At 33.9% G+C, this 13,139-nt stretch overlaps 1 protein-coding gene across 12 annotated transcripts in view; it reads right to left on the bottom strand.

Annotated features, from left to right (window-relative positions):
* Positions 1-13,139, bottom strand: part of LOC126915054 (potassium channel subfamily T member 2) — a 202,924-nt gene that overhangs the window by 8,633 nt on the left and 181,152 nt on the right. For 9 of the 12 annotated variants that reach the window (XM_050719378.1, XM_050719374.1, XM_050719375.1 and 6 more), the window contains 11 exons: positions 12,837-13,063; positions 12,086-12,607; positions 9,767-9,928; positions 9,101-9,254; positions 4,328-4,433; positions 4,129-4,256; positions 3,684-3,935; positions 3,261-3,372; positions 2,176-2,361; positions 1,353-1,484; positions 45-158 (listed from right to left, as the gene is read on the bottom strand). In XM_050719378.1, coding sequence (XP_050575335.1) covers positions 45-158; positions 1,353-1,484; positions 2,176-2,361; positions 3,261-3,372; positions 3,684-3,935; positions 4,129-4,256; positions 4,328-4,433; positions 9,101-9,254; positions 9,767-9,928; positions 12,086-12,607; positions 12,837-13,063 — 2,095 coding nt within the window. The remainder of the gene's footprint in view (positions 1-44; positions 159-1,352; positions 1,485-2,175; positions 2,362-3,260; positions 3,373-3,683; positions 3,936-4,128; positions 4,257-4,327; positions 4,434-9,100; positions 9,255-9,766; positions 9,929-12,085; positions 12,608-12,836; positions 13,064-13,139) is intronic. The other 3 variants (XM_050719376.1, XM_050719377.1, XM_050719380.1) reach the window with 2 other exon arrangements.

Raw genomic sequence — 13,139 nt, 5'->3', positions numbered from 1 at the left:
CGAGAGAATAAACGGCGACCAGACAACGTCGACTCTGTACTCACAGCTGAGGCACCCTTGTCGCGGGTGGCGCAATTCGCAAGGCACGAAGCTGCCGCCGAATGACGCACCTTGTACGTCACGCCGACGCCGGCATCGCTCTCCGCGTCTGAGTCGCCCTGCCAAAACGATAAGCATTTCTACCCTTACTAATGATAGCCCACCGTTGACATTTCGCACGCACGCCGCTGCTCGATCGTGGTTTTCGCTTTATTTCGTTTTCTTTTGTCATATGTACATGATCGGTGGCTACTGTGCTAGTATCGTGTACGTTCATTGACTTTTGTCTATTAAGCTCCCTCCGTGAAGCAGCGTACAGGATGCCCATAACAAGCGATGGGCTCGAGTCGCAGGTTTGATAGAAATGTCTTTCGATAAAGAAGCAAGAACATTAACAGAGTATATTCGGAAGTTCTGCAAGTATTTCGAAAAAAAGAAACGGTACTTTTTAAGTAGATTCGAACCCAAACGCGATGCATTCGAACCTTCTGTGAGTACTTAGGGAAATAAAGAAGGTAGCCTCAAGTGGAATCAATAAAATAGGCTCGACACTATATGAACACGTTGTTAGAAATTATCTATTTAGCTTAAAACTATCTATCTTTTCGGGTATAATTTTTACATAGTTACAGGCGCAAATTATTTTTCACTTTTCAAATGTTCATTGTAATCGAGGCATACGTATGCTTTAATAATCCATTCGTATAAATACCGCAAATTGCTTCAAAGTTTTTAATATAATTAGACAATTACAATATACCGAACTTTATCCGCAAACTAATATCTAATAGTAGCAAATTGCAACCTTTACAGGCCATTGTATGTAGGTATCGAATAAATATCTACATTATCCAAGGTTTCGCGTGATCGTGTACATACACACACACACACGCACGCCCGGAAAGTATACTAAAAATGAATCTCAATAGTCGAATTAACGCGTTATCAACGGAAGAAGCATTTCGATTTATAGTAATAATAATATATATAATATTTCTAACACGATGCAGGTTCAAAGAAACGAACACGTTCAGGATCGAAGGACGTGCTACGAGCATCGTTTCAACAAGATGCAAGAGCCCTACATTTCTTTGATTCTCATTGAAAGGGATCAGATATTTCTAAAAAAAACGCTGCACGAGCTGACACCGGGATAGATACAGAGCATAAGATAGAGCGGGATTACAACCATGCGCTACTCACAGCTGCCATTCAAAAAGTTGTTTCCTGCCCTTATGAATATGTATAGTACACGAACCAATCACTTATAGTTATAGTTGTTACTATCGAGAAGGAATAATCTTTTTACTCACGTGAGACGTGTCTGAAACTGTGGTGTCTTGCGTTCTGTAAATACCAATGGGAATTTCGCAAGTAGTCGAACACAGCTTTTGATATAATCTACCATAGGTTCTGATCCACATGTCGTCCTTCGTAATTCTCATCTGTAATTAACCGGATAATGAAGCAATTTGAGGGGGTGGAGTTTCTTTCTCCCTTGGAAATTTAGATGTATTAGTTAATTACAGTTTGGGATGTACGAGTAATTAGATTAAGTTGGAAAATGTGTCTAATTAGGGGCGTAGTTGTGGTTAATTGGAAGTAGAATTATCGCAAAATATGTACATGTGGTGTAAAGTAATTGAGTGGGAAGTGTCGTTAATAGAGTTAAAAGTGCTGTTTTTTTAGCTCGATCGATGAAACCATCAATTAAGACGACGAGGTCAATCATTCTTTCGTATCTCTTTCACTTTCCAAACTTTTCCAGTAAGTTTTTACTCAGATAATAATTAAACCTCGATCATTTTTGTCTTGAAAAAAATGTGCGATATAGAAATTGCTTGGTCTAAATATAGCGCAGATTTTTTTCAAGATACTCGTCCAAAATATGACTTTGCGGTATATGCGTAATTTTCGTTTTTCAATTATTAGGCTATTATTATTGTATAGAAGAAAATAATAAATATTTGTAAACAAATAGATTTTCATTTATTTCCTATTTTTTGTACATATATATATGACGTTATGTATGTAAAGTATACTTGATTGTGAATTTCCAATGTGAGCGGATACTTTTGCGATGAACTTGATTGAGGAACAAGGAAGGGTGTGAGAGAATATTTTCGAATCTTTTACCGATGTTAAAAATCCAGAGCCTGGCGCTTGATCCACACCCAACAGCAATCTCACGAACGTTATCATATAATCTTTAACGAATGCTTGATAAAGAAGTGTATCCAGCATAGAAGCACTGAAGACACTGCCAGCCGCAAAAGGCAATCGAAACATATAAGATATGTGCGAGCCTCTTTCCTTTTCTCTCTGTTAAAACAATTAAAACGATTCGAAATATACTCTTAATTACAATTAAAAATTTTGTTAATATTTATACTAAACAGAAAATTATTTCACCTTTGACAATTCAATTTTTTTTTTATTATGGAAATGTGTTATTTTATTAATTATTCCTAATAGAAAGATATTTCTTTCTGATGTGTTTGCAAAAAATGTATAATGCACTAAAGTTTAAGACGAGCTTTACCATTTAATTCATTAACAATTTGTCAAAGATGAAAGGATTAAAGTGAGATAAAATAAGATGTTCTGAAGTTTTCAAGAACAAAATTATTTTAACCCTTATAATATACTAAGACGCAAACAAATCTATTTCATAACATAATACTATCATCATTAACTGCAAGTACTGAAGAGGTTTCCAAGTTGATTGCTTCTCTATTATAGAAGATATGTTCACCCGTCTCGTGTTTGTAACGTAATAAAATTTCCTTTATACGGATAAGGTAACTAAGTAAAGGTCAAGTATACGTGCTTATAAACACTAAAGGCAAGTAGCGTTGTAAGGAAATACGAGATAATCTAAGATAACAAATTTTACGTATTATCAAGCCTCATTGGAGATTAGTTACTTAATTAAGAAATCTCCGTAGTAGGTTACTTACTAATAAAGTAGAGTAAACTTGAATACATGGTAAACTTGAATACAAATTGTTATTTCTATATTTGATGTTAAAATAATTTCATCGCTTCCCTCTTTATTTGATAATATTTGACTTTTTCACGTGACACACAAATAAGCACAAATTATTGTTTAATTTAATAATCAGTGGATTAATTATTATTGAAAGATCAAAGTCTGCTATTAATTACGAATTGCTCGAGCGCTTCTAAAAATTATCATTTAAAACAATAGAGAGAAATACCTTTTCCATTTTACTGAGATGAAGAGCGTACTTGTCGTGTGCCCTGAATTGCATGAAACGCATATTACTCGATTGTGAGAGCTCCGTTATGCTTTTTATGCTAGGAAAGAATCTGCAAATTCACAAATAATGCTTTCAGTAAATATATTTGCATATATACATATTTATCACATGATGTAATTGTAAAGGGATTAAATTGAAATCAAAATGAGAGAAAAATAGAATAAACTTGGAAGTTATTCAAAATAATATACTAAAATATCAAGTATAAATATTAAGTTTAAATATGTATATATTTATCAAGTAATATATGCCCATAAAATATAAAATAGTATGTGTATTAATTGAACAATCTCGACATTTTACAGGTAATTTTCATGGTTTAGTATAATATTTATTTGTGAAAAATTTCCAAACGCTTACTTAAACATCGTCTGAACCGCGACGATGGTATTGCAGTCAGCCAAAGTGTCTTCTTCTGCGGAATTACTAAGTTCCTTGTTGACGACGACGACATTTTCCGCTAGAGTGATACCAGCGCGAAGAAGATCGTCCAAACAATCGATGGTACCTCGCATCCAGTATACCAAAGGAAAGTAAGACACCGCATCGAGGAACGCAATTTCCGGTGTCCGTTCCAGCAGAAGAATGATTGGGTTCAACGAAGTTTTTGACCTAACACGGATCATTGATTAGTATCGTGCAATTTTTTTTACACTCAAATATTCTTTTATTTTGAAATTTAATTTCCAGTAAGAATAGATTAGAATAGTTTTGAAGTATAGACATTTTGTACAGTACAGACTTTCGAACGATCGTACAAAGTATACATTATAGATAAATTGTATATATAATTTTTTGAGGATACCTAAAATGAGCCCTTAAAGGAATTATGAAGTTATAGATCCCATTACTAGCGTAATCAGCTGCCAAGATTATGGTCTTATTCTGCCAATTGTACTCTTTCGCGTTTCTGTAGCTACAATGTTGGCACACCTAACAACCAAGAACATTTGCAATTATAATTTGAGATCAGCATTCACTTTGCAAGTCTATCAAATATTCACCTGTGCAAGCTGAAGACAGCAGAGTGGTTTCTTTTCTTTCAGCAAATAACATAAAGTTGGCGAGACCCCTATGAAGGGTGAAACAGGTGGAAACCCTTTAACGATCCTATAATCACATCGATGTTGTATTAAATTGTTGTATAATTCATACACAGTATGCATTGCATTTGACTTTGTAAGCAGGTGTAAGCTTTCGAATGCATGAAAAGACATTTTGTACTTTCTGTTTGAAATCTTTTGTCACATTGAAATGTAAAGCACGAAGAACACTTGCTGCCTGATATTTATAATCGAAACCGCTTTTTACATATATTAAAAACTATACAATTTTTAATATATAATATACATTTTTTCTTTAATAATATATAGTAATCAAATTGCAATTGATTAACATCAATAAGAATATTCTCTTAATGCCATTTTCAATTGTTTTATTTTTAAATAATATTTAAACTATTTTCGATATGAATTATTATAAACTGAAACGAGAAAAATGTATTTTTATACGATTCGCAGGTTCCAAATGCAATGTGTATCGTACTAATTATATCGATACAGTGATAAAATGTGATGTTATAGTGTTGACGTGTACAACGTGACAAGCATGTGCTAATGTGTAGAATGATCAAAATATTAAAAACATGTACAATTTTTACATAAAATAAGGGTATTAAAGTAAGAGTTGTGTACTGAGTATTCAGCTATTTTTAAAAACTGATTCTTCAAATTATTCGAAAACAAATAACTGTATCATTTTCAATTTAAATGTTAAGTTATTTAAATTACAAGACTGTCAGGTAAGATTTTCGCGTGTGATCTACGTACACACATGCATTATGCAGAAACTAATATTTTCCATCATTCTGCTATTTTTGTTGCATCTATTTCACATAAAATCATTCTCAGTTATTTATATAATAGATAAAACTAATACCTGTTAGTGTATCAAAATATTTCTTACAATTGTCTATAAACATGAAACGGTATGAAAATCATTTTACCTCGAATTATTTATATACATATTTAGCGATCGTACGATTTTTTGACATTTCAATAAACGCACCTACAACTTTATACGCAACAGATATATAAAATCTGACTACGTTATATACGGATAAATTAACGATGATATCGCGAAGAGAAAGAAATTCTCAAAATAGTTAAATTCATCATGCCACCTTTACAACTCACGTTTAAATAATATGTGCGTGAGTAAAGAAGTCACGTGGAATAACATCTTAATGTGTTTAAAGTTATCTAATGAACGATCTGCATATGAAAAATACCGAGTAATACACGTTCTATAATATTTATGCTTATACTAAGCAAATACTAGCTTATAATGACCAAAGTGGTAAATGAAAATGAAAATTATGAATATGAACAATCATATTTATGCTTGGGATAAGCATAAAGCATCGCGGTTGTTCGTACGTATTCGAATGGAATGTATAAATTGTCAAAGTTTAAATGGAAAATACGCTTGGTATCTCAGTATTATCCGTTTCTATGGGAATTTCATCCATTCAGGTCAGTACAACTTTAAAGGATGCATCGTAACAATTTCGTGACTGTTACAACGTTGCTCTTCTTTTGTTTTTATTCGTTTCTTTTTTTCTTTTAATTGCGTTACGTATCCTGGCAATTTTAGACATAGTGAAAAATTTCTTTTTAATAAATAAAAAACTGCAATTTCAATAATTTCTAAGGAAGCTGTTCGAAGCAGTGTTAAGAATTATAATTATTTATCTAATAAATTTACTTCGTGCTACACGAATACCTTGAAAACCGATCAATCCGACCTGATGGAAAGTTCATTTCGGCTACGTCCAACATTTTCGTAACTTCATTCACCTTGCAATGCCGCGTGTTTCGTATCAGAATAACTTCAATTTCAGAGCTCGTTCCATTGCAAACGATTCAACGAGCCGTATTAAACAGCGAACCTCGATGCACGATGTAGATGACTAAAGTTTGCTTGAATCAGTTAATAAATTCCGAAGCTGCGTATCTACCGCGACCTCTTTATCAACTTCCTTCGCCCATTTTCTTCGCGTGTGTCTCGCGATCACGCGCCACAACTTCCGCTGAAATATGCATGCTGCGGGAAGTGTCTGGCTAATCAATCTTTTAAGAGCATGAACTAATTCACGCTTCCCTTTTCTCTATACATAATATTATGATAGGTAATAAGCGAGGGAACGTTTCGAAATAAAAACAGTTTTTTTCTATTGATAACGTGACTGAAGCAAAGTATTAATTAAGAAAGAAGAAGAAGAAGAAGAAAAGAAACAGAGGATTTTATTATATAATCCTTAAGAGTAAGATAAACCATTGATTTCAATTACCAAAATATTACACACATATACACGAAATCCTTTAGAGATAAATAAAGAAAAAATCTATTTCATAGAAGATTATTACCAATTTTATATTTAAATTGACGTAATTCTAAATTGAAAAATTCTTTTCTCTTAAATTTGTAGATCTAAGTTAAATTCGGAGAACAGTCGTTTTATACAGTCATTTTATAATCAGATGTAACTTCGATCGTTACTTTGCAATAGAAACGAAACATATCGAAAATTTGAAACGATTCGACGTTTTCGTTCTGAACGTTCCCCCGACGCGACGCGACGCGACGCGACGCGAGGATAGTTTGTACGAAAGCATAAAAACGTGAACTCACCCTTTGAAACTGCTGGGCAAAGGTCGTGCGTGAAGACGGCAGTGCATAAAGACGATGCAAGAAGGAAGACATCGAAAACATCCATGAGGACATATAGGGTGTCAGGCAGGACAGCATCGAGCAGCGATTCAATACCATCGACGGTCGATTAGTGTGGCACAGGCATCGAGAGACATTCATACAGGACAGACCGACCATCAACGTAAACTTGCGTTTAATTGTATTTTAGGATGTTGAATGACAGGTTTCGCGTAACAACGACCTCTCGTGCTCCAAAACTTTTACCTTATTCGCCCTGTCTGTCTCTTGTCACCGTGACGTTCGAACTTTTCAGATCGCTCGACGTTACACGTTTCGAGATGGAAATTTCGTCGTCGTGGTCGTTGTCGTCGTCGTTCGAAATCAAAATTTTTTCAATTCGACCAAATTTCGTTTCGAATTTTTTATGTATTGTATCGAATGGAAACTTTATTTCGAAAGTGTTTGCACGGAAGTGACGGAGGTGTGGAAAAGTGTCGGATGGTAAATACTGGATGGGAAGAAGAGAAATCTGTTTGTCTTTGAAAATGAAGACTACAAGGAAGAACACGACGAGTTACATTTTTTCTGTTTTACAAGGAAGCAATTTTTAAATTGAAAGATCGTCGCTTTATTTGATTTCGACAAACACGTGCGTTTTCACATCCCCTTTCAAATGTTCAAAATATTGTTCGTCGTAATACCGAAGTATCCGAAGCTTTCCACGAAACTTTGCCGATTTATCAACTATTTGAAAATAATTACACTTTCGAAACTGACAGATTATTTCCATTTTTAATCGTGTCACGTTAAAATTCTCCCGTTTAATCATAAATTCCTATTAAAAGGAAAAAATAAAAATGGCTGTACTTATCATGTTCTCCCCTGTGATCTTCAAACGCTACTAAATCATTATAAGACAGGAAATTGATATGGTTACGTTATGGGTACGTTACGTCGAATGGGCGATCAGAGGAAATAACATCTAGGGGTGCAGAAACAAGATGAGCATGGTGCATAGTTTCTGCAGCGTAGCTGCTAAACGTTGTTTCCTATAATAGATAGTAACTCTGATAAGATAGTACAGATTTTCCTTTACTTAATTAATCCTTGACGACAGACGATTCGTCTCAGAGATGTTTGAACGTTTACTTCATTACCACAATTTAATGGAGAATATTACGAGTTTCTATATTTGAATGTCTTTAATTGTAAAATGTTTCACCAAAGAAATCTATATATCACTGAATAAAATCGAACCACGTTAATTTATATTATCGTACAAATTAATAAATAAATAAAAGTACTAAGTAATCCGATAGACTGTACATCTGTAGTAATGGTAAAATACATGGACGTCTGTAATTGAACGATTGTGCGTAAACGAGATATCAAAAATGAATATTTTATCGACTGTACGATCCTACAGTGTATCTTTATTGCGTTGCAAAGAAAATACCGGCAATATTCTCATATGTATAACGCTAAATAATAATCTAAATAGTTTGACGTAGTACAATGCAAAATGTAATATTTCAAGTAGCCAGTATGTTCTTCCTAAAAACTAATATCGAGAGGTATAATGTACAATATTCAGAATATAAAAACAATGACAAACAAGGTACATTCATCCGGTATATGTATAAATATATAAACAAATATAAGTATATATTCATATACCAATATATAGTACATATGATAGTAATATGTAGTATATAGATATGCATATGTGTATATGTAGAAAAAATTTATACACAAAATACGTTCGATGCACAAGAGACTGTGCCATGCAAGTGCCCGAGATAGTGCATGATCGTTTCACTCGTAAAGGATTTCACGATCGTGCTTCAATACATAGATCAAAAGGATTTGTCAAAGAGAGGAAACCAGCTTTTTCATCTATCTAATAAATGTATCTATAAATTTGTAGCGAGCTCTAATCTTTGACCGTCAGTTTCCTCACGTACACATTAGATGTGCTAGGAAACCTTGTACCTTCGATCCTTCCGACCTTGGACGTAAAAAAGAAATGAAAGGAATTGCGATCAGAAGTCGATCATACTCACGCTATTTTCTCGCTGGGCGATCTCCAAGGTACGTCGTCGTCCATTTCGTCCTCAGACTCGTCACCTTCGTGGTCTAAAGACTCTTGACCGGGAAGATGCAACGTTGAGCTCGTTAACATGTCCGGGACTGGTAAAATGCTCGGTCTCCTACTTCCTGCAACGTTTTGATGTAATTTCTTTTATAGGAATTCACATGTTATAGAATTTTATGTATTTTATACTTTAGTACACATTTTTGTACAATTGTGTTTAGATGGTTATTCTGACTCTTTTTAATATTTTCAAATAGAAATACATGATACTTTTTGTAATATAATTAATTGAATTTGTACTTTGCCACTATATGTTTCAATGGCCTGGAAATTAAACGTTGATTGGCAGCGATTAAAAGAAGAATCACCATTTTTTCATTTTAAACGTTATTTATTAAATACGTGTTATGATAAATGATTTATTGCACTAGTACTCTGGATATCAAATAGTAACCGCTTGAAAATGTATTATTTGACATACATCATACGTTTCCTTCAAAATTTGCAAAATTCTTCTCCTGTATCTATTATGGTTGATTTATACTACTTCCATATTTCCGCATCTATCTTTGTATATGAATTTACAGATTTTAACTAAGCGTGCGGAATAATATTGGTTTAATTATTAATTTACCTCTTCTTTGTGTGAGAATTTCGGGACTGAGCAGATTGGGATTCGGATCTAAGGATCGTGGAACGTCCAGATGATTTCCGGTTATCGGTGTCTGCGGCGAAGATCCTCCATCTTTCAAACACTGTCGCGAATCTCCAAATCCTCCTGGGTCTAAATAGGTTGCTATAAAATTAGAGATCTGTTATTAACAATTATTTACACACATCTCCTAAAAATATAAAAAAGTTTCTAATAAAAATAGAAATATAGTCCGTTCATTATGACTGATAAAAGGAGGAGCATAAAAAATATTTAAAACACTTTATGAAGAAATATTAGTTTATGTGTAAATTAAAGAATTTTCAAAACTGTGTACTGTTGCTTACTTATTTTCAATAGTTTACATTTTCTGTGTATATTTTACTCTTTTATCACCAATTAATTACGATACGTTTCTTTTCATATCTTTTTCTCCTTAATATCTGCTTAATTTGATAAGTGATATTGAAAAATAAATTAAGATGTTATATATCTTCAGTTAGAATTTTTCTACGTATCTAGTAATTTTATTATAATACAAAGTAATAGTAGTAATCTTTTTGTTTTGATCAAAGACTATTATTTGCAAGCTAAATGCCTCGCTCTTGTAACTTTCAACGCTGTTTTGTGGTATGTATGTTTATGGAGTCCATTCATTGGTGATTAAAATAATGCGAACGTTTTGAATTCAAGAAAAGAAAAGAAAGTAGGAAATCGTTCGTCTATATTTTAATCACATAGCAGATCACATAGAAGATTTTATTATTATTTAATGTTAAGCATTTAAAATATTTTTTTATTTCGATATCCACCATGGTTTCAAATAAAGGAATTACATAAAATGTGTCAGTGTTGTTAATTCGAGTTAAATTATATTCGGAGTAAAAACTCTTATACATAAATTTCAATTTTATGCATGCGTATTTTTTTTATATAGTAACATGCATCTACAAGTCACGAGAGAAAAGAACATTTACATAATGCAAAAACATTGCATTAAGTTATAAAGCCATGCTACTAAGCTTAGATGTTTATTTGTTATTCTTATCAATAATATAATTTAAACGGTTAGTACAAGCAAACTGAGTTAAGAAAATAAAAATATCTTTAGATGAAACAAGGAACTATTTATTTAAAAAGAAGAAAGTAATTTAGCAATTAATGCTGTAAAGTAATCATTTATAATTTCATACATATTAACTTTCTATCTGCTTTCATACGTTCCAATCTACTGCATGCAGAACTGTAAATTAGTTACACTGCGACAGAAATGGTAATTAATGAGAGAGATCAGTACCAACAAAATTAACATATTAAAGTCTAATGCAGCATAAATTCATAACATTTGCGTCTAATATATGTATTATTCATTTGGTACGTATGAAACCCTGATCAATCTTACATTATTATACTACGTCGATCGATTTATCGTTTTGTTGAAATTTATACAACATATTTTTTCATAAATGATGCGAAGAATATAAGTGTACCAATTATTCTAACTATGCAAATATAAGAAACTGACGCCGTATTTCTCTAAAAAGAATTCACCGTAAAATACATTTAACGAATGTCTGTCTCTAACGCGTAAATATATCATCCACAGAAAATTTGATAACATTAATTTATCAAGTATAATTTATCAAGATCTTTTATATTGTAACGTTATGGTATAAAATATATCATTGTAAGTGGAACTGTATGAAGTGACGGAGTTATAAATTTGTGATAACTGTTGAATACATTTTTCCACAGAATTAAATGATAATGTGTTCGAAGCTTCTTACAGTTAATCCCATAACTAATTTTTATTCAATAAATATTCCCTAAATTTAATACTTTCTCAAACTATACCTATCTAAGTTATATTAAACTATATTCTTTGACAAATTAATTATTTATAAATCCCAATATACAGAGGCATCGTTAGAACCAGATCCACTGTATCATTCTTCATTATTCCTACCGCATAACGCGAAATAAATGAAACATTACCATTTGCCATTAATATCATAGATACTCTTCTCATCTTTCTCACAACGATAATTCATTAATAATCGTACTAACTTCATCCTGCCCTTCGAGCTTTCTTCCGATAACGTATAAAAGTGCCCAAATATCCTTGCGTAAGATTAAATTGTCCACCGATATAAAAGAAGGGAAAACGGATATATCAAAGTACAGCTATAAATCGTATCGCCAAAATCAGATGAAAAAGACGAAAGGTACAACGAGAATCAATACCAAAAAGAGAGTAAGATAAAAGAAAAGAAGATAAGGGCAAGCGCATGCGACACTCACGGTGGACATTGGATGCGAGTATGTTGTGGTGTTCGAGTGGTGTGGGCGTGCTAGGGAGGACCTGCAAAATAACCTGTGGGGCCCTGTGTGCCTGTGTACCGTGTACGTTCTGTCCACGGGGCCCCGTGCAGGTCGTCTCCTGTCTGCAGCAAGCTGTTTCGTTCAGCGCATTGTTACAACTGTTGGAATAACGATGGTGCTCGTTGGCACCGGGCTTGTTTGCAGTACCGTTCCCATCACCACCGGCGATCGTGCAGCTGGTAGAGATCGTCGTCGTCGTTGTCGTTGTAGTACCTGCCCCTGTGCCAGAGTTCATCGTGGTAGTGGTATTGTTCGTTGTTGTGTTGCTGGCCGAATTACTGTTCATGTTTCCGGTCCCATCGGTCTTCGTCTCCACGACCACTTGCGTACCCTCCGCCACGGTTCCAGTTTGGTTGTTCGCCACCACGAACGCCGAATTCTCCTCCTTTGTAATGCTCATGTAGTAACAGGTGTCCGTTTTCTTCATTATGTGTCGCGGACCTTATGATACATTGAAGCGAGTTAGATAATTTTTGAGAACCTCGATCGATGGTAGATTTTGATAGTTAAGAGATTAAATAAAAGATTGTATACGTTTTGGGGGGAAAATACGTCTTTCAGTGTGATATGTTGGGGCTAGTTGTTATTTACGTGGTCCTTGATTTTGAGTGTGAGAATACGTATAAGAGCGAGAATATCATGCGTAAATTGTACGTTATTTGAAAATTACCAGGATTTAAAAGGATGGTATCTTCGTAAAATTCCGGAAGTTCCGCTGGGCGGACCGCGACTAATGCAACCCCATATTTACGATGACTGTGAAAGGACGCGTAAGTGAAGGATTTACCCTCGTACTCGCCGAAAAACCGAGAATCTCCGAGAATAATGTGATAAATCTCGTTTCCGGAACATTTACCGTACAGCCTGTGCCACTCTTCCTGCGATTGCTGTCCCTCTCTAAAAAGTCAGGGACAGACCGATCATTTTCTTCCAATAAACTTCAATTAATGACTTGCCACGACAAAACGCTATT

The sequence above is a fragment of the Bombus affinis genome, chromosome 4 (genome assembly GCF_024516045.1).
Source record: "Bombus affinis isolate iyBomAffi1 chromosome 4, iyBomAffi1.2, whole genome shotgun sequence".
In the NCBI taxonomy this organism is placed as follows: Eukaryota; Metazoa; Arthropoda; class Insecta; order Hymenoptera; family Apidae; genus Bombus; species Bombus affinis.
The sequence above is the reverse complement of the archived record's forward strand: the minus strand, read 5'-3'. Positions and strand labels throughout refer to the sequence as shown.